At 41.0% G+C, this 20,426-nt stretch overlaps 1 protein-coding gene across 1 annotated transcript in view; it reads right to left on the bottom strand.

The window, feature by feature from the left end:
- Positions 1 to 20,426, bottom strand: part of LOC124619292 (xanthine dehydrogenase) — a 244,797-nt gene that overhangs the window by 74,218 nt on the left and 150,153 nt on the right. The window contains exons 8-10 of the mRNA XM_047145566.1: positions 7,966 to 8,042; positions 3,358 to 3,451; positions 2,740 to 2,852 (exon numbers count right to left, since the gene is read on the bottom strand). Coding sequence (XP_047001522.1) covers positions 2,740 to 2,852; positions 3,358 to 3,451; positions 7,966 to 8,042 — 284 coding nt within the window. The remainder of the gene's footprint in view (positions 1 to 2,739; positions 2,853 to 3,357; positions 3,452 to 7,965; positions 8,043 to 20,426) is intronic.

The following is a 20,426-nucleotide window of genomic DNA, read 5'->3' as shown; positions in this document are numbered from 1 at the left end:
CCGTAGCCCAGCTTCATGGAGACGGTTGCGAATGGTCCTCGCCGATACCCCAGGAGCAACAGTGTCCCTAATTTGCTGGGAAGTGGCGGTGCGGTCCCCTACAGCACTGCGTAGGATCCTACGGTCTTGGCGTGCATCCGTGCGTCGCTGCGGTCCGGTCCCAGGTCGACGGGCATGTGCACCTTCCGCCGACCACTGGCGACAACATCGATGTACTGTGGAGACCTCACGCCCCACGTGTTGAGCAATTCGGCGGTACGTCCACCAGGCCTCCCGCATGCCCACTATACGCCCTCGCTCAAAGTCCGTCAACTGCACATACGGTTCACGTCCATGCTGTCGCGGCATGCTACCAGTGTTAAAGACTGCGATGGAGCTCCTTATGCCACGGCAAACTGGCTGACACTGACGGCGGCGGTGCACAAATGCTGCGCAGCTAGCGCCATTCGACGGCCAACACCGCGGTTCCTGGTGTGTCCGCTGTGCAGTGCGTGTGATCATTGCTTGTACAGCCCTCTCGCAGTGTCCGGAGCAAGTATGGTGGGTCTGACACACCGGTGTCAATGTGTTCTTTTTTCCATTTCCAGGAGTGTAGAATCAGACAGTCATCAGCATGAAATATATGTAACATTTGTGTATGCAGGCAAGAAGCTAGTTATTTCATGAAGATGGTTCTGAAGTTCTTGCTGCAGCATTTCTCTCACATTTTGTTTGAAAAACTTGTTTGGAGTGGTGTGTTTCCTTACTGAAACATCTAGGGTTTTTATGTTTCCACAATGTGAACATTTTTAGACATTTTATTATAATAATGATAAGTAGCTTTCATTATCAAAATCAACAGTAAGCACATGATTTGATCAGAAATGGGAGCATGTCAGAAAAGTCCAAACTGCCCTCAGAACATGACTGAATGGAGTTATTGTGTTATTCTCCATGACTCATATGAAAAGAAGACCTTTTGAAGTTCAAAACAGTCTTGTCAGAGACAAAAGTCCAGCCAGATCTAATGTTGCATCACTAAACAACATGTTGTTGTCATTCATAATAGTGGTGGTGGTGATGTTGTTGTTCCTGGTGTCATGAAGATGACTATTTCTATTCTAAGAAGAGGAATAAATGTTTCACAATCAATGAAACTGTCAACTGACTGTGTCAGCAGTCTTCTGATACACTGAATGATTTTGAAAACCTGATGAATAATAAATAACCCATAACTGTCATTGGATGGAGAGAAATGTGTTTCCTTCATTTACAGCAGTTATCCAAAAAAATTTAATTAATTAGAATACTTCTAACCATGCATGCTTGCTGATCTAGCCTTTCAATAATTTCTGTGCCGCTAACAGTTTCAACAACAGTCAAAAACAGAGCAGATTACATAACCTAAACAAGAAAGGAACTAATGTGCTGATGGTAAAGGAATGATCATTCACAGGAGTTGAGTACCAGTTAAGTACTCAGGAAGACTGCTCGTCCTGTGCAACTGCCTTTTTCAAGCATCCAGCACTGTTATAAAGACTGTACTGTTAGCTTTCCAAATTCCATATGTCAATTAGTATGTTAATATATGATTGTTTGTTGTGCTACAACTATCAGTCATTTGAGCCTCTGAGGGTCTTGAGAACAGAGAGGTATTCATTTTCAGTTCTGAAGAAGCACTGGGAGCATTCATCAAATGATTAACAACTATACAGCTCAAGTCAGTTTCAAACTGTTCATAGCATGTTGCATGGTATTTTGAACGTCTCTGAGTTGAGGGAAGCTTGAGTATCTGTGGCAAGAATTGTCTCAGCAGTGTCACATGCAAGCACCTATTTGAAACTGTTGTGATTAGTGATTAAACGTCAATTTTCTTGCATGCTAGAGACAAAATGTTGATTACCTGAGTGGACGCAAAGTCATTTCCAAGGAAATAAAGGAGAAAATAAAGTTAGACATGGCTTTTTATCACAAGGATTATCATTCACTATGAATTAACCCCAAAAGGTTCTATCCCAGATAGTTAAATTTTGACTAAAGAACTTTACACAAATGTATTCACCGTTTATGAGACAGACTCTGATAGAAATGTACATGAACAAATTGGATTTTCATGTATTACAATTCCCTTGCACACCATGAGTTACTGAGCAAAATTTACCTTGCCAAGGGTAATATCACTACACTGGAACATCTTCCACATTTGCTCAGCCTTGCAGTCATTCAAATTACATTAATATAGTAACAAAAAATGACTCTGAAGGTACTGTTTCATAGATTGTGGAGAAATAATGGAATATGTGGCACAGTAGCTGAAAGAACTTCCTGATAACTGATTCCAACAATATTTCAGACAACTGGACAATGCCACAAAAGTATGACTGCTGGGAAGGATTTTGAAATAATTGTAGTTTAAAATGGTGTAAGAACAACCAATAACTTACAAGTAAAAGACGCCACTCCCTGAATAGCAGAAGCATTGAGTTGTCAACAGGTACACACAAAAAACAAACAATACTTGCTAGCTTTCAGAATAAATCCTTCGTTGGGCTAGATGAAAAACACACACACACACAAACACACACACACACACGCACCATTGAGCTGGCAGGACACACAGCTATGTGACTGGCCAGCATAATGTAGAGGCACAGGTAGCTCAACAAAGGATTTATTCTGAACACTAGCAAGTTTATTAAACTGATTATGAAAACTTTTTAATTCTACTTCACATTTATAGTTATGTTTCAAATGTATTACCTCACTTGTATATGGTATTTTTATGCTGACCAAAACTTCATCCTGTTGAATGACATTTCTTCTGTATCCAGTGAAGAACTTTTCATCCATTTTTATAAATCTCTGTCCTCGCTCTAGAACAAAAAGACATCTTAAGTGCATCAGAAAACAACTACAGAGTAAAAAGAGTTTCTATGGAACATAAAATATTCATTACAGCCAATTTTCTCCCCTTCCTCAAAATGCTAGATGGTAATCCTCAAAAAGTCATTATTCATAGACTACCATGATGTCATAGTTAAGGATATTTCTTATTGTTCCACAGTACCGATACTCCTCAACCATGTAATGGCAATTCCATCATATACAGTTCTGTTATTGAACTACAGAACATTTACACTGTTATCTCAATGTCTATCCAATTTAGACACTCTTGATGTAATAATAGATACACACACACACACACACACACACACACACACACACACACACACACGCACACAGAGAGAGAGAGAGAGAGAGAGAGAGAAATATTTTCACTATTTAAAGTGTACTATTCTCTTTTCCTAGTAATACAGTGAAACTGTTTCTATTATATTTTTGGTGCTAATCAGTTGCTAATGCATTTGAAATAGCTACCTGCACTTTGAACTTGAAGTTCGCATCCTGCTGCCATAAATATTGGATTCAAGTCTGATATTGGTGAACCAGTCATTATATTACCACCAACTGCCTGAAAAAAAAAGATAGCAGTTGGAAGATGTTTGCAAAACAATGAATTGATATTTTCATCTCGTAGTTAACTATACACGTAGTATAACATTTTTATTTGTCATTAGTAAAGTTTTGTTGAACCTAACACCTTATAATATCACTACAAATCAAATTTAGGACACACGTACATTAACAGAATATGTACACAGGGTTTAATAAAAACACAGATAACACTTAGCATGTTGTACAAGACTGTAAACTGATCATTTTTCAAAAGTGAATGCCTGTCCAGAAATGCATAGCCTGGACACTATGGAATGTTGAAGTCTGAGAACAGTGGTTTCACACATTATGTCTAATAACTTCACTGGGTATAGAACACATTAGCTGTCAGTCTAATTTACACATATGGGCTGCATCAATAGTATTCCTCTGGAAGCGCTGCATCATACCATAGTCTTATGTACCAGTACACAAGTAATAAACTGACTAATACACTGCCTGGAAAAGTTGACGGCAATGGTAGAGCTGCTGGAAGAGTGTATGAAGATAGGTTTTCCAACAGAAATACTACACATTATTGAACATTTCAAACACTTAAGAGACATTATGGGAGACTGGAAAGTTACAAGTAAGTACCCCATATTGAACTTTGTGTTTTTCCAAAATTGTCATACGTGCATATAGCAAATAATATTTTCTGTTTGTTACATTTTCTTGTTATATACAGTAAAACCCCATTTTTATGTTCCTACTTCTTACATTTTCTGACATTTTACATTCATTTTTATCAGTTGCAACAGAAGTCTTCCTCACTCAGTACAGTGTTTTCTATCATTAATGATTCCGTGTTTCAGCATTCCCTGCATTTTGAGTTTCCTTTGAAGTTATCACAACCTTTAACATTGACTTTCATACAGATTTCTGAAAAAGTGCATCAGGCTTGGAACAAAGCAAAAAACACAGACTATATGCAAAGGTATTGATTGTGTAGCATAGTGTTCACACGGTAAGCAAGATTTTCATTGTTGGCGTGTGGGATTGTGGCCACCTGTATTATTGGTTTGCAGTGTTTGGAAGGGTGGGAAAGTATGCTGAGTCACTGCTTTAATAATTATCAAGATCTGACAATAGAGACTCCAGAAGCAACCTTCTTTCTGCTCACTGTGTTGTATTACAACAGCTTTAATTTAATTTCACAGCCATTTACACCAATAACCACCACTTTTGAAGATGGTCATTTCTATAATGGGCTTTTACAAATCATTGTCACTTGCACTCTAATCCATACTAGGCACACAGTCTTAGGTTGGTAAAATCTGATGACAGATGTAAACATTCCTCCTAAGATGCTCTCTAACATGACAACTCCTGCCCTCTTTCTCACCCAGCACATCCCTGAATCAAGTGACATCATTGTCGGTAACAAGTTGTAGATTCTGTGCTTATTTTTCTCTGTTTGCGAAGGCAGCCAACTTTAGTGTTTTAACCAACATTGTATATCAAATTTTATTTACCATAATTTTATGATGATTATCAATAAAAAGTCTGACATTAGAACATGAATATCTTTTTAATGTAGTTACATAAAGGACACTAACTTCTGTGTTTTATTTACAGCAGTGGACATGACTGTACACATTTTCTGTGTGTCAGTACTCAGCCACTGCCTTTGTGACTGATGCTTTGTACACTGCAGGGAAACGAGTAGAGCTAACGCTGTTAGAAAGAAACAAAAACATTATTTCAGATTTTAAATGGTTTTAATTTCATATTCTGAACAATATAAAGAGAATGATGGTAAGAGTTTCTACTCATTTTGGCTTTTTGAGTTTCTTATGCTTTCCTGTATTTTACACATTTTTGAGTCAGACTGCCAAAAAGTGTAAAAAGGAGGCTTTATTGTAATTTTAATGTGTGGTGTGTTCTGAGTATTGCTTAGTTCAGAATGTTGCCTTTGAAGGAGATGTACTGGAGAAATTTGAAAAGAAATTGTCCACCAGTACTGCCAAGTAGCAAAAGCATTTGAATGTCTAATGAGTGAAGAGCTTTCAATGAATAAGACCTACATCCATACCATTTGTGAAGTCCATGCAACATTACTGAAGGCTACCCTGTCAAGCAGTTTACCCAAGGTATTCAAAGCTTTGCATATTTCAATTGTAATTAACAACTTTCACACTACCTATCGATGAATCCAAGTTCACTGAAGATGATACTGTAAGCTTGCACAGCACTGATATTTGGGAAAATAATAATCCATTTGTGCAAGTGTTTACAGATAAACAACACAGGATCAATGTGATCATGTGGGTTGGGGTAATCAGTTGGGCCATATCAAATGTCAAACAGAATACCAGGACCTATCTACCTCATTTCTCCCAGAGATATTCTTTTCACCCTACAGGATAATGTGCCACGATGAGTTTATCAGGTAATATAACTGCAAAATAACAGTACTCCACATACCCACATCACTGGGTTGGCAGAGGAGGACTGTCCCATAGTCATTGCAGTCAACAGATCTTTAACCTCTTGACTATGTCTTGACTATTTTCTCTGGAGTACTATGAAAACCATGATCTATGCTTCTGTAATACACTGAAGTGCCAAAGAAACTGGCATAGGAACACGTATTCAAATACAGAGATATGTAAACAGGCAGAATATGGCACTGCTGTCGGCAACGCCTATATAAGACAACAAGTTCTGGCGCAGTTGTTAGATCAGTTACTGCTACTACAATGGCAGGTTATCAAGATTTAAGTGAGTTTGAACATGTTGTTATAGACAGCACAGAAGTGATGGGACACAACATCTCCCAGGTAACGACAAAGTGAGAATTTTTCTGTAGGACCATTTTATGAGTGTACCATGAATATCAGGAATCCAGTAAAACATCAAATCTCCAATATTGCTATGGCTAGAAAAAGATTCTGCAAGAACAGGACCAATGACAACTGAGGAGAATCATTCAACATGACAGAAGTGCAACACTTTTGCAAACTGCTGCAGGTTTCAATGCTGGGCCATCAACAAGTGTCAGCATGTGAACCATTCAATAAAATATCATCGATATGGGCTTTCGGAGCCAAAAGTTCACTCATGTACCCTTGATGACTGACTGCACAACACAAAGATTTACACCTCGCCTGCACCCAAACACAGACATTGGACTGTAGATGACTGGAATCATGTTACCTGGTCAGACGAGTCTCATTTTAAATTGTATCAAGTGGGTGGATGTGTACAGGTATGGAGACCTCTTGAATCCACGGACCATGGGTGTCAGCAGGGGTCTGTTCAAGCTGGTGGAGGCTCTGTAATAGTGTGGGATATGTGCAGTTCGACTGGTATGGGACCCCTGATAAGTTTAGATAGGACTCTGACAGGTGACACGTATGTAAGCATCCTGTCTGATGAAATGAAATGTCATGTGGCGAGGGCCTCCCAGTGGGTAGACCTTATCAACTGGTGCTAGTCTTTTGAGGTGATGCCACTTCGGCAACTTGCATGTTGATGAGGATGAAATGATGATGATGAAGACAACACAAACATCCAGTCCCTGACCAGAGAAAATCTCCAACCCAGCCGGGAATCGAACCCAGGCTTCCTGGTATGACAAGCTGGCATGCTATGGAGGTGGACATCCTGTCTGATCATCTGCATCCATTCATGTCCATTGTGCATTCTGACAGACTTGGGCAATTCCAGCAAGACAATGCAACACACCACACATCCAGAATTGCTACAAAGTAACTTGAGGAACACTCTTTTGGGTTTAAACACTTTTGCTGCCCACCAAACTCCCTAGAAATGAACATTATTGAGCATATCTGGGCTGCCCCTCCATGTGCTGTTCAGAAGAGATCTCCACCTCTCATACTATTACAGATTTATGGACAGCCCTGCAGGATTCATGATGTCAGTTCCCTCCAGCACTACTTCAGACATTAATCAAGTCCATGCCATGTCATGTTGTGGCATTTCTTTATTAGGCAGGTGTACCAGTTTCTTTGGCTCTTCAGTGTATAAGAGGTGGACCTTTTTGCATAATCCATGCTCCAATAAAATACTGAATGCACAGCCATACCTAATTCATCTTCAGTCTCTACACTGCCAATTTATACTCTGCAATAGAGTTGGAATGCAAATTTTTTACTTTAACTGCAATGCCCAAAACACACAGATCATAAATTTGAGAACATGAGTTCTATCTTGAAAAATCAGTCTGCCAATCCTGCTCAACATATTAATTATTCTACAGGTGTAGTCAGTGTGTCCTCTTTCTGCAATAGCTAATGAGTTGCAAACTAACTAGAATACCAAACACAATCTAAAGAAGCTTCGCCATCACTGCTCTCAAACTCTTACACCTCACAGAGCCAAAAGCTATGCATTCTGGGCAGGGGTTCCTCTTTAGAAATGTTTGTTTCTATCCTGCACAACTAATAAACATGATTTGTGATTTTGTGATACATCCTGCATACTTCTGATAGGCACAACAACAAATAATATTGTCTGGATACTTACAGCAACATTTCTGATCTGCTTTCCAGCAAACCAATGCAGCATTTCAGTTATGGCCACGAACACTCTTGTTTTATAACCTGAGAAAGGATTGAAAAATGGAAAGAGGGTTAATCACAGCTGTTTTCTCAGTTTTCATTTGCACACTAAACAGCCCACAAAACACACACAGGACATCATAGCTTAAGACTAATTACTGTAGCATCATAACAAAACAATTGCCACTCACTAAACAGTTGACAGTATTAGCACAAAAAAATGAGATACCCACAAAATAATGATAAAGACATACACAACACCAGTAAGTTTTTTAAAAAAGTTATCATATGGTGCTGAAACATGTGCAACACAACATTAATGTTCACTGTATAATGCTGTAAGAATTAGTACGTCTGAAAATCATGATACAACAGAATTAAGTCCAGTTTGTGTGAAGCATAAACCTTAGTAAACAAAAGTATGTATTAGGACAAGGATTATAACAATTCTGAATTTCAAAATATGAACACTTCATCAGTTCTGATTTTCTGACACTTATCTAATTGTATGGATAGTAACATCCTGTAAGATAATTTTTTTGATATTAATGAATAAACATTTGACCGGCCTGCTGTTCATTTGAGGAAAAATAATAATAACACATGCTTGAAAGTATGATAAGCCACTCAACAATCTACTGAGGAAAGCCAATTCACTACTAGGGATGAAAATGTGGATAATGTTCCGCGATGTTCACTTGTGAGTTATAAGCTCTTGTTGTTGATTGTTGATGAACCCTCAATTTGTTTGAAACAGAAGATGGTATTCATTATTTTTGCCGATGGAGGCCATTATTTTTAGACACAATTAAGAAGCAATGACAAAAAAACATTCATAATGAATATCTGAAGAAAACTGTAATTCTCAAATGAAACTGCACTACACTTCAAAAACTGACAATATGAGCAATTTAGTTCTTACAAAATATTTCATTATCAGTAAATGTTACACACTAACAAGAAAAAATTAACACAAATTACTGTTCAAAATTTTTGGTTGTAGATTATGATGATCAACACGAAAAATTATATTTTATTTCTTCAAAAATGACTAGGCTACTCAAATTGTAAAGAGTACAGCAATCAGTTCCACATAATGTTTATTGCATGCCCAGAGTTTGGTCACTGTATGACCATCTTCAGTGCTAAAGGACATATAAGGAATCAGTTACTATAATGTAACATTCATGCCTTATTAAATGTACAGTCAGGGCTTTGATTACCTACCATCATGCCCTCAAATGAGGGTCATCCTAGCCAAGATCTTTCCCACCCATCCTGAAGTTTTGTTCTGTCACCCACCCAAGCTACACAAGATCCTACTCCATCCCTATGCCACTGCCAATCCCAACCTCTTGCCAGAGGGATCATATCCCCGTGGAAGACCGAGGTGCAGGACCTGTCCAATCCACTCACTGCCCTTCCTACTACAACCCTGTTACAGGCTTATCCTACTCCGTCAGATGCCAGGCCACCTGTGACAGCAGCCATATCATATACCAGCTCTGCTACAGTCATTGCATGACTTTATATTGTTGTGACTACCAATCACCTGTCCACTAGGATGAACTGCCAAACTGTGGCCAGGGGCAAAGCAGACAACCCTTTGGCACAACGTGCAGTGGAACATAACATACTTGATTTCAGTGACTGCTGCACTACCTGAGCCATCTGGATACTCCCCTCCACCACCAGCTTTTCTGAAATGCGCAGATGGGAGTTATCCTTACAACACATTCTCCGCTCGTGAAATTATCCTGGCCTCAACTTAAGGTAACCTGTTCTCCCCACACCTACCATCCAACAGTTTCCACCCCCTCTGTCCTATCACTTTCCTCCTATTGTTGTCCACCACTGTCTTTGTGTGCTGCCCTCTACCAACACAACCACCCACCTTTCCCCTTACCCGTTCCTCTCTTTTTCACTGCCCCTTCACTTCTCCTCCTCCCAACCTTCCTGCCCAACAGCTTCCTGACACTGTGCCTGGTAGCAGTCTAGTCCCTGCACACTCCACCAGACAGTGCTCTTCTCTCCCCACCTCCTCACCTCCACCCATACCCTGCTATTCCTTCCCTTTCCCTGCCCCCTCCAGATTGCTGCTTCCATTCTACATGATAGTTGCATTCCTGTCTGAGATTCTGGATATGGTGGTCATGTGTGCGTAAGGTGTGCTTGCTTGCATGAAGGAATATGTGCATGTGTGTGTTTTTCGTTTTCTGAAGAAGACTTTGGCCAAAAGCAAATGTGTAACAGTCTTTTCATTGTGTCTGTCTGCAACTCAACATGTTATCTTTACAGTGAGTAGCAATGTATCTTTTCCTTACATTGTTGATATTCCAAACTGGAGATCCATTGTTTAAATGAACAGCTGCATAAGCTATGAAAGAGAGTTAATCATTGAATACACACCAGCAAATTTAAGCTAAAAGCATTAAAACCACTTATTTATGCATAACTTGTCTATTAATGTCAAAGGTTGAGTTCAGACAGAGGTCACTGTTTACAGTTACAACACAGCTGACTTCAGAGGACATTATGCCGCTCTACAGTACCCTGTTTACATGCGTGATGCACTGATAACATGTATTAACTTTATTTTACAGTTCACATGTTTTTATCATTTCATTTATTATTTCATATTTTTTGAAAAGTTATTTATGAAAAACAAATAAGGTGGCTGTAACTAAAAACAGTGACCGACATTTTACACTTATTGATTAAAAACAGTCTTGGTTGCAATTTTAGTTTTTTTTAATTTTTCAACAACGCGTTTCACCTTATTTAGGCATCTTCAGGTTATCTTTTCTAGATGGACGCAAGAGGCACCAAGATCTGCATAACGCGTTCCCGTTCACAGGAGCGAGTAACAGTAAGATAGGGGCTCAGGTAGTAAGCATAATTATGCTTACTACCTGAGCCCCTCCCATTTCCCTCCTGTCATACCCTCAACTATACTACTCCCCAAACTCCAAAAATCCAACAACACAGGTCTCCCTATTTGTCATCCCATTGTGGCCGGTAACAACATTCCCATAGTATCAAATTCTGCCTCTGTTGACCAACATCTCCAAATCATTGTCCATAACCTTCCATCCTATGTCCAAGACACTGCTCACTTCCATCATTGTCTTTCCACAGTTCCTGTCCCATTACCACCAGACTCCTTCAGAGGCACAGTGGATGCGATGTCCTTGTATACCTTGCAGCCATGGAGCACTACCTTTCCAATTGTCCCCCCATATGAGATCCACCAGCTCCTTCCTAATTCTCCTGGCTAGCCACATCCTGACACAATTAGTTCACTTTTAAAGGCCAAATATATAAAACAAATACTTGGTGCTGCCACAGGTATTCACATGGCACCACCCTACACCTATATACTTATGGGCCTCCTGGAGGAGCCCTTCCAATCCAGCCAAGAACTCTTTGTCTAGCTCACATTCATTTGTGACATTTTCATGATGTTTCCTCCATAATCTCAAGTACTTTCTCCCAAATCAGCTTAGCCTGGTTCTTCTCAACTCAATGGGTCACCTTCCTAGATGTCGATCTCCATCTGTCGGATCTCTCCTTAAATATCTCTGTTCATATCAATCCCACCAACCACCAACAGCATTTCCACATTGACAGCTGTCACCTCTTCCACACTGACAAGTTTCTTCCTTACAGTCTCACCACTTGGAGATGCCACATCGGGAGTGGAAAGAAGGAATTGTCAAAATATACTAATAACCATAACAAAGCCTTTATTAACAGACAATATCCTATCAAGCTCGTTCATAAGCAAATCTCCCATGCCATCTCCTCCTCAACACCAGTAAACCTGCTAACCAGCAACTGATCAGCACTCCTCTGATCACTCAGTATCACCCTGGCCTTGAAAAGCTCAATCACATCCCTCCTCAGGGCTTATAGTACTTCTTGTCATGCCCCAAGAGGAGGTACATCATACCCACAATCCTACCTTCACAACCCAAGGTAGTGTTCAGCTGATCTCTCCACCTACATGTTTTCCTTGTCCATCCCCATCCAAACCTGCTGCAGTTCTGCACCCAATGGGCCATTCCCTTGAGGAAGACTCACATGCAAGACTTGTCCCATACGTCACCCACCACCTCCTACCAAAGTGCAGTCACAAATGTTTCTTAACTTATACCAGGCAGAGGTATGCATCAAAGCAGCCATGTTATATATTAGCTATGCTGCAATTACTGTGCAGCATTCTATGTGGGCATAATGGGTAACCAACTGTCTACTCACATGAACTATCACTGCTAAACTGTAGCAAATTGCAAACTTGATCATCTAGTTGCCCAACATGCTGCTCTCCTCAACACAAATGACTTAAACAGCTGTTTCACAATGCATGCTATTTAGACACTCCCTTCTGGAAAAAGTTCCTCTGAACTACACGTGAGGGAATTATCTCTCCAGCATATTCTGTATTTTTGCAGTCCCCCTTGCCTAAACCTCTGCTAACCTGTTTTCTACTGCTGTACTATATCTTTTCTATTCAGTCAATGTCCACACCACTCCTTCCCCATCCAGGCTGTGTACAGCCTTCCCACACCACTCATCCTCCCCATTCCCCTAGTGCCCATTCCGACTCTCTCTCTCTCTCTCTCTCTCTCTCTCTCTCTCAGTCACTTACTCACCCCCCGCCCCCTCCCCCTGTGTGCTGACTGAGACTTGAACTTGGGATCTTTGCCTTTTGCGGGCAAGTGCTCTACTGACTGATCTACCCAAGCATGACTCACAACCTGTCCTCACTGTTCTAATTCTGCCAGTACCTTGTCTCCTACCTTCCAAACTTCACAGAAGCTGTCCTGTGCAGAAAGTTTGGACTGTAGGAGACAAGGTACTGGCAGAATTAGAGCTGTGAAGATGGGTTGTGTGCCGTGCTTGGGTAGCTCAGTAGGTAGAGCACTTGCTAGCAAAAGGCTACGGTCCCAGGTTCAAGTCTTGGTCCAGCACACAGTTTTAATCTGCCAGGAAGTTTCATACAAGTGCACACTTTGCTGCAGAGTGAAAATTTCATTCTGGAAATACCCCCTGGTTGTGGATAAGCCATGTCTCTACAATATCCTTTCTTCCAGGAGTGCTAGTTCTGCAAGGTTCATAGGAGAGCTTATGCAAAGTGTGAAAGGTAGGAGGCGAGGCGCTGGCAAAATTAGAGCTGCAAGGATGGGTTGTAAGCCATACTTGGGTAGCTCAGTCAGTAGAGCACTTGCCCACAAAAGGCAAAGGTCCTGCATTCAAATCTCAGTCTGGCACACAGTTTTAATCTGCCAGTAATTTTCATAACAGAGCACACTCCACTGCATAGTGAAAATTTCATTTTGGATTCAGTCTCCTATTTTGTATGGGCCTCACAAATTTGTGAAGTATTCTAATAAGGAGTGCATAAGTGGTTGTAAGCAGTGTCCTTTGTAGACTGACTGCATTTTCCTAATATCCTGCCAAATAATTATTGCTTGCCACCTGCCTTAGCTAATATTGCACCTATGAGATTACTCCATCTCATACCCCAACAAACTGTTACACCTGGGTCTTCGTACGAGCTGACTAATTCCAGCTGTGACTCAACTGTCCGCCCCCATTAGCTGAGTGGTCAGCATGGCGCAGTGCCACGTTAAGGGATCTGGGTTTGATTTCCGGCTGGGGTAGGAGATTTTCTCTGCTCAGGGACTGGGTGTTGTCCTCATCATCATTTCATCCCCATCTCTGATGCACAAGTCAACCAATGTGGCATTGAATGTAATAAGTACTTGCCCTCAGCAGCTGAGCTTCCCCTAATGGGGAACTCCTGGCCCACAATGCCAAACACTCATTTCCATTTTTTTGTGACTCAACTATATTGTAGCCATTGGATACTACTTTCATATATATTGTGAAGTGCACACTTTACATTTCTGAATATTCAAAACAAGTTGCCAATCTTTGCACCACTTTGGTATCTTATCAAGAGCTGACTGTGTATTTGTTTACTGTGGCAAACAGGCATCCATCTACTCCTTACTGTGCGATTGTTAGCAGATCCAATTCCATCTTATTGTCTTGATGATTTGTTATCCAATGACATCAAGACTGTATGGCAATTTTGCTCTCCCAACTTCACTGCATTTGGTGGTCCCTGACACAACACCTGACCCAGTGACCAGTGCCGTTGTGACTCCATGACTACTCTGCCACTGCCCTCAGTGCACTGCTTGGACCAACCACCTCCAACGACCACCACCTTTGTCACTGCATCTTGTTTTTGGTGGCGCAGCCATGGACCCCAGTGATGCCGTCTTGATACCCACTGCTTCCTGAAGCCAACCCTGCTGCTCCACCAGAGTCTGCCACCATCAGACTGCATCATTGCCGCCTCTTCTTTTGCATGCAGCCTGTCATCTTTGTCTGGTTCTACACTGCCTAGAGATGATCTGCTACCTGTTCCTGATTTGTGCACATGGCCCAGGCCCTTCTTATTCTATGCACATACATTTTGTTCCTTTCAGTGCCTTTCAATGCCTTCTAAGTGCTCCTGCACAAGAATATTTTATCCCACTGCTTCCACGTCACAAATTTCCCTCCCTGGTGCTTTTGCACTGCACTTTTCCCTCCAAGTGGTTCCAAACATCATTTACTCCAGGTGCTCATACTCCACGCTTTTCTGTCCCATATGCTTCTGCACTGCTCTTTTCCCTCTGATGTGGTGCAGCATGTCACGATTTTATCCTGTACTCCTGGGCATGGCAATAGTCATCCCTCATGATTTCGAATCCTTTTCATATGTTTTCTTCCATTTCTTTTTTCACATTGCTATGCCCTCTGTGTCAAGTTGTCACTTATGTGATATGGTTTCCTTACAGACCGGCTTTTGGCACCTCACACCTTTGCTACTGTCAGTATTACAAGCCACCCTAGAGGTGCATTCCTGTCTGCTGAGTCACAGCTGCCACACATCCTGACCACTGCTGCCACAAGTGCAGGGGCCTGCCTGCCATAAAGTACCTGGCTCATCACATGCCATGTGGATGGTGGGTGCCAGTTGCCACCTGCGGACTTCACCCAGGACTCCCAATTTCTTGCCCCCAATGATGGGAGGGGGGAGGGGAAGGGGCAGGGGAGAACAGGGTAGATGAGCAATGCTATGACACCATAGACATCTGGCACTGACAGCACCATGCACAACTTATTCATTGTATGGGTTGCAGCGAGTTCAGCCCCTACAGTGCAGATGACATGAAACTTTGTAGCTCTGGAATTCCACAGCCAGAGCAGCAGAGGATGTCAACAGCATTCCAGCCAGGTCATGAGGTGGTGTACATTGTGATGGTAGAATTCATTGGCAAACTGCACCTCTTCAAGCATCCACCTTGATATGTGCCTAAAACAGGGTCACACATATCGGTTTACAAGGTGGCTATTTAGCACATCTTGCACAAGGGCTCCAGAGAGCAGTTCCATTGCAGCCAGCAACCTGAAGAGCTCCACCAAACCGTGGCAAGAACGCGGCCATCAACTTTTTTGAACAGCGTACCATCTCCACAGTTAGGACTCTTAAATGATCAGCAACAGTCTCATTGAGACTTGGTACAATTATACTGTTGTTCCTGTAACCAATGAGATAGTTTCAGATTGGAGATTTCTATCCTTGTCAGGCTTAGATATCTCATTACAGTTGACTCTCAATACATCTTCAGCAAAGTACCCCTTTAGCATTGTTAAGTGTTTATTCTTCTTGACTGGAGCTTGGATTTGGACTTTGGCTTTAAACCTGACATCAGAAATTTGTCTTTCCTTTTAAACCTAGAGTTATTAGGACTTCAAGACTGCTCATTAAAGAGGTATGACTACAGAAATTTAATTCATTGTTTTTAATGTAAAGCTCTTAATACTTAAACACTGTGTTCATTGAAGTGCGTGTATCTCTTTCATGTACCGTGGAACTTATTGATTTACTTTGCGATTCTGGAAGTCTAATTGGCTCCATCAATTATAAACCATCATTTATTTTGTTTCACTTCATGAAGGGGGATTAGCATCCATTTTGTTTCACTTACTGGGAATCACCCTTTGTTTTGTTTCACTGTGAAGAATATTTTTGTGCAAATTGTGTTCAATAAACTTTTGTTTGTTCCCTATACCTGGGCTGTTTGCTTGTGCCTGCCAGTGACAGACCCATCACAGAATACAGTATGTCCCAGCCACGATTTTTCCCTACTTCTGTTCAGTTCCAATAATCTTCTTTCTTTTCCTTTTTCTTCATTACTTCTCCATTCTAAGTCTGTCAGTCCACTTCACATTAAGCATTCTTCTTCATACCCACATTTCAAAACTTTCTAATTATCATTCTCCTTTCTTTTTGAAAATCCACTATTCACTGCTGCACAACACTACACTCCAGACATAATAGTAGTAAGCAATCATTAATCTGAAGATTGTTTTGAACACTGCAGTGCTCTGCTAGACATGGTCCTGTTGGACATGGTATGCCATTGCCTTCCTCTGTCCTTTGAGAGCTGACTTACCCAGTCAGTTACAGGGAAACAAAAGTTAAACATAGATTCTGAACCTCAGTATGACTTGGCATTTTTCACATCAACAAACATTCCAAGAGGTGAAAGAAGTGATAAGCAACTGATAAAAATCCCAGGACTGACCAGAGTTCAAACCTGAGACCTATGAATTTGTAGTCTGGCACTTTGTTGTACAGCCATTAAGACACACACTCCAGACAAAACATTTAGCAGATCTTTTCCTCAGCTCCATTTGAATTCTTACAGATGTTAGTAACTACTTCATCTTTTCAAATTCTCACTTTCCCATAGATATTCTCCTCCTTGTTTCTTCTGCAAGTTTCCATTCTGTGTCATTAAACTTCCCACGTACAAAAAGTGTTTTAATTATTCTATCGTCTTTCCACAAAAGAATATGTTAACCGGAGCTTCCTTTTTGCTTATTCTCATCATGTTTGTCTTTCCTATATCAATCTTCAGTCCATACTCCTTGTCTCTTCTTGAAACACTCTTAAATATCTGTTGTAGCTCCTCTTCCAATTCCACCAGCACTGCTTGATCTATAGCCTTTAGTCTTTCTCCTCCAATTACAATGCCTCTTGTGTCCTCTATGACCTTATCTGGCCGGCCGAAGTGGCCGTGCGGTTAAAGGCGCTGCAGTCTGGAACCGCAAGACCGCTACGGTCGCAGGTTTGAATCCTGCCTTGGGCATGGATGTTTGTGATGTCCTTAGGTTAGTTAGGTTTAACTAGTTCTAAGTTCTAGGGGACTAATGACCTCAGCAGTTGAGTCCCATAGTGCTCAGAGCCATTTGAACCATTTGACCTTATCTATCAGTTGTTCTTCATTATGTTGAATATATTTGGTGACCATGAGCATCCTCAAGACACATCCTTTCCAATGTTCATCTCTTCCATCTCCTCATTCCCTGCTCTAACCATCACTTTTAGCTTTGTGTACATCTCCTTTATCAACTTTGTAACTTTCCAGCCTAAACCAACATCTTTTACAATTTTCAGCATTATACTCCAGATAACTAAATCAAATGCCTTCTCCCAGTCAATAAAACACCTCCTTATTTATTTCTAACATTCTTTCTGCAATCGTCCTCAGAGAATCTGTAGCATCTCTTGTTCCTTGGCACTTTCTGAACTCAAACTGGTCTTTCCCCATATTTTTTCTCAGTTTTCTTCTCAGTTCTCCTTAGTATGATTCCCATTACAGCCTTTGTAACATGACTGATAAAACAAATTAAGTAATAGCCTTTGCACTCTTTTACATTGCACTTTTTAGGTAAAGGTAGTAGAATGATCTTAAGTAGATCTTGAGGCCAAATTCCTATGTCATAAATCCTGCTTACTACCTCAGCCAAACTGGCTACTGACTTTGGACCTAAGACTTTCAATGTCATAGCCCAATGCTTCTTTTTCCTTGAGCTTCTGAATTGGCTTCTCCAATTCCCATTTCAGTATCTTAGGACATCAGTCTTCTTCATTGCATTCCCCTTCATCTTCCAAAAATGGTCTAGTGTTATCAGCCTGTGCACAAACTGTTCTGTATAACCCATCCAAACTTTCTTGTCCTCTTCTAAGCATACTGTCTTCTTCTCATGTTTATTTAACATTTATTGTTTGCATATTTTCCTTACTTTTTTCCTTGTTAAACATTTCACCATTTGTGAATCCTAATTTTCCTTTCCTTTCCAATCCTTCTATTTCCTCACATGGTTTCCTCATTCAGTCTTCTGTAGTCTGTTCGGTAGGTCCATAGTACATTATTCAGTTTTCTGTACTGTCTACTGCCTTCTTCTGAATTGTTGTTTTCCATTTCCCGTGTTAATCAATTTCATCTGACATACTTCTTGTTATCCACTCTTTCATATTTTGTATTATTCTTGCTTTTCCAAATTCTAGCTCTAATCCTTCTAACATCTGTATTTTCGATGGTATTCCATTCTTCAGTGATTTCTCCCATTTTCCTCTCATGCTTAAATTTGTCATGTTAAACAATCAGGATTCTGCCAGTTATTCATATCTTTCTTGCTCAATATTTCAACTTTGTGACTCACAGGCTCCTTTTCATGCCGTCTGATACTGATTCCAGTGTGAGACGAGTCCAGAATTTATGCATATGTTGTGCCAGGCACTTCGTCTAGAGTCTGCATCGCATCGCACTGCATCAGCCACTCTGTTCATGTTACGCGTCAACCAATGCTTTCTTCAAGCTGTGGCTGTTCCAAATGCTCTGAATGTACTTTGTGGTTATTATCCATTGTCAGTCTTGCTGTATGAAGTTCTGAATAACGTCCAAGTCATGCTAGAAATTTTATCTTTCAACTGTCGTCATTTAAGCCCTCCTGTGATCTAGGATGTTCTGTTACCATGGCATGCCATATCATGCATTCTGTCTGAGGTTCATGCCCACCAGGAGCGGTTGCAGCATTATTTTCAGACCACTGGTGTTCAAATTGCCACTCAAGACTCGGTAGAACATCCTCAGGTATTGGGTCTCTTGTCTGAGGTTCCATTTCACGTGCATTCTTTGTTACATGTATTGATCTGTTTTCCCTAACTCCATCTTCATACTTGTGGTGTCCCCTGGGGTCTTGATGTTGCCTCTGTTGCATCTTCAGAAGATTGAGTGCCGAGTGCCAGGCAGAGCTCAGCTGGAAACTGGTGTCACAGTTAATGAGATTCTCCATGACCTTAATCTCAGCAGATACTTTGATGATATTGTCCCTGTATCTCAATGTTTGTGTTAGAATCTTGGCAATATTATAGCTCATAGAATGACTAAGTTCTAAGCAATGCTCGGCATTCACTGACTTGGTTGGCTGTTTCAGTCTGGTGGCCTTTGGTGTTGTTTGCATTTTATTCAACATCCAACTGATGTATTCCATACTTCATTTGCATCGTATGTCGTAAACATGCAGTTTCTGTACACCCAGGTCATCCTTCACGCTACCTAGCACAGCCATGTCTTGGTGGGTGGATGGAACATGCTCTTCTTACATTTAAGGAGAATTCTGCTACCAAAATCAGCAGAATCCTCGTCACACATACCATCAAGAGCACATTTCACCCACCCACCATGATTAAGGCTCTGATAGGAGTGTGAAGGATGACCTGGGTGTACAGAAACTGGGCATTTACCACATACCATGTGAATTTAGTATGGAGTACTTCAGCCAGACGACTGGGACCATTGATATCTGGTGCAAAGAACATTAAAAGCACACCAAACTGAGACAGGCAACCAAGTCAGTGATCGCTGAGCACCATTTAGTCATTCTATGAACTTTAATGATACCAATAGTCTAATACAAACATTGAGTTACTGGGAGTCTGTCTTTAAAGAATCTTTTGAGATTAAGATCACAGAGAATCTCATTAACCATGACACTTTTTTTTCCATTTGGGTTCTGCCTGGAAACTGGCACTCAATCTTCTGAAGGCACAAAGGAGGCAAAATCAAGAGCCCAGGGGACACAAGTATGAAGACGGAATTAGAGAAAACAGCACAGTACAAAGGACGCACATCTCAGACAACACAGCCAATACCTGAGGACATTCTTCCAAGTCTCAAGCAGTAATCTGAACATCAGTGGCCTGAAAATAACACTGCAGCTGCTCCTGGTGGGCACAGGCATTGGTCAAAATGCATGACATTCTATGCCACAGAAACAGAACGTTCTAGATCACAGGAGATAAATGACGACAATCGGAAGATAAAATTTCTAGCATGACTTGGAAGTCATTCAGAGCTTCACACAGCAAGAATGACAATGGATAATAACCACAAAGTATGTGCACAGTGTTAGGAACAGCTGTGGCTAGCAGAAAACACTACAGTTGCTGCTGTTGGTAGGCACATACCCTGTATAGAGCACCTGATGTGCCGCGGACCGCAGACAAAGTGC

The sequence above is a fragment of the Schistocerca americana genome, chromosome 6 (genome assembly GCF_021461395.2).
Source record: "Schistocerca americana isolate TAMUIC-IGC-003095 chromosome 6, iqSchAmer2.1, whole genome shotgun sequence".
NCBI lineage: Eukaryota > Metazoa > Arthropoda > Insecta > Orthoptera > Acrididae > Schistocerca > Schistocerca americana.
This window is presented reverse-complemented; position numbering and strand designations above follow the sequence as displayed.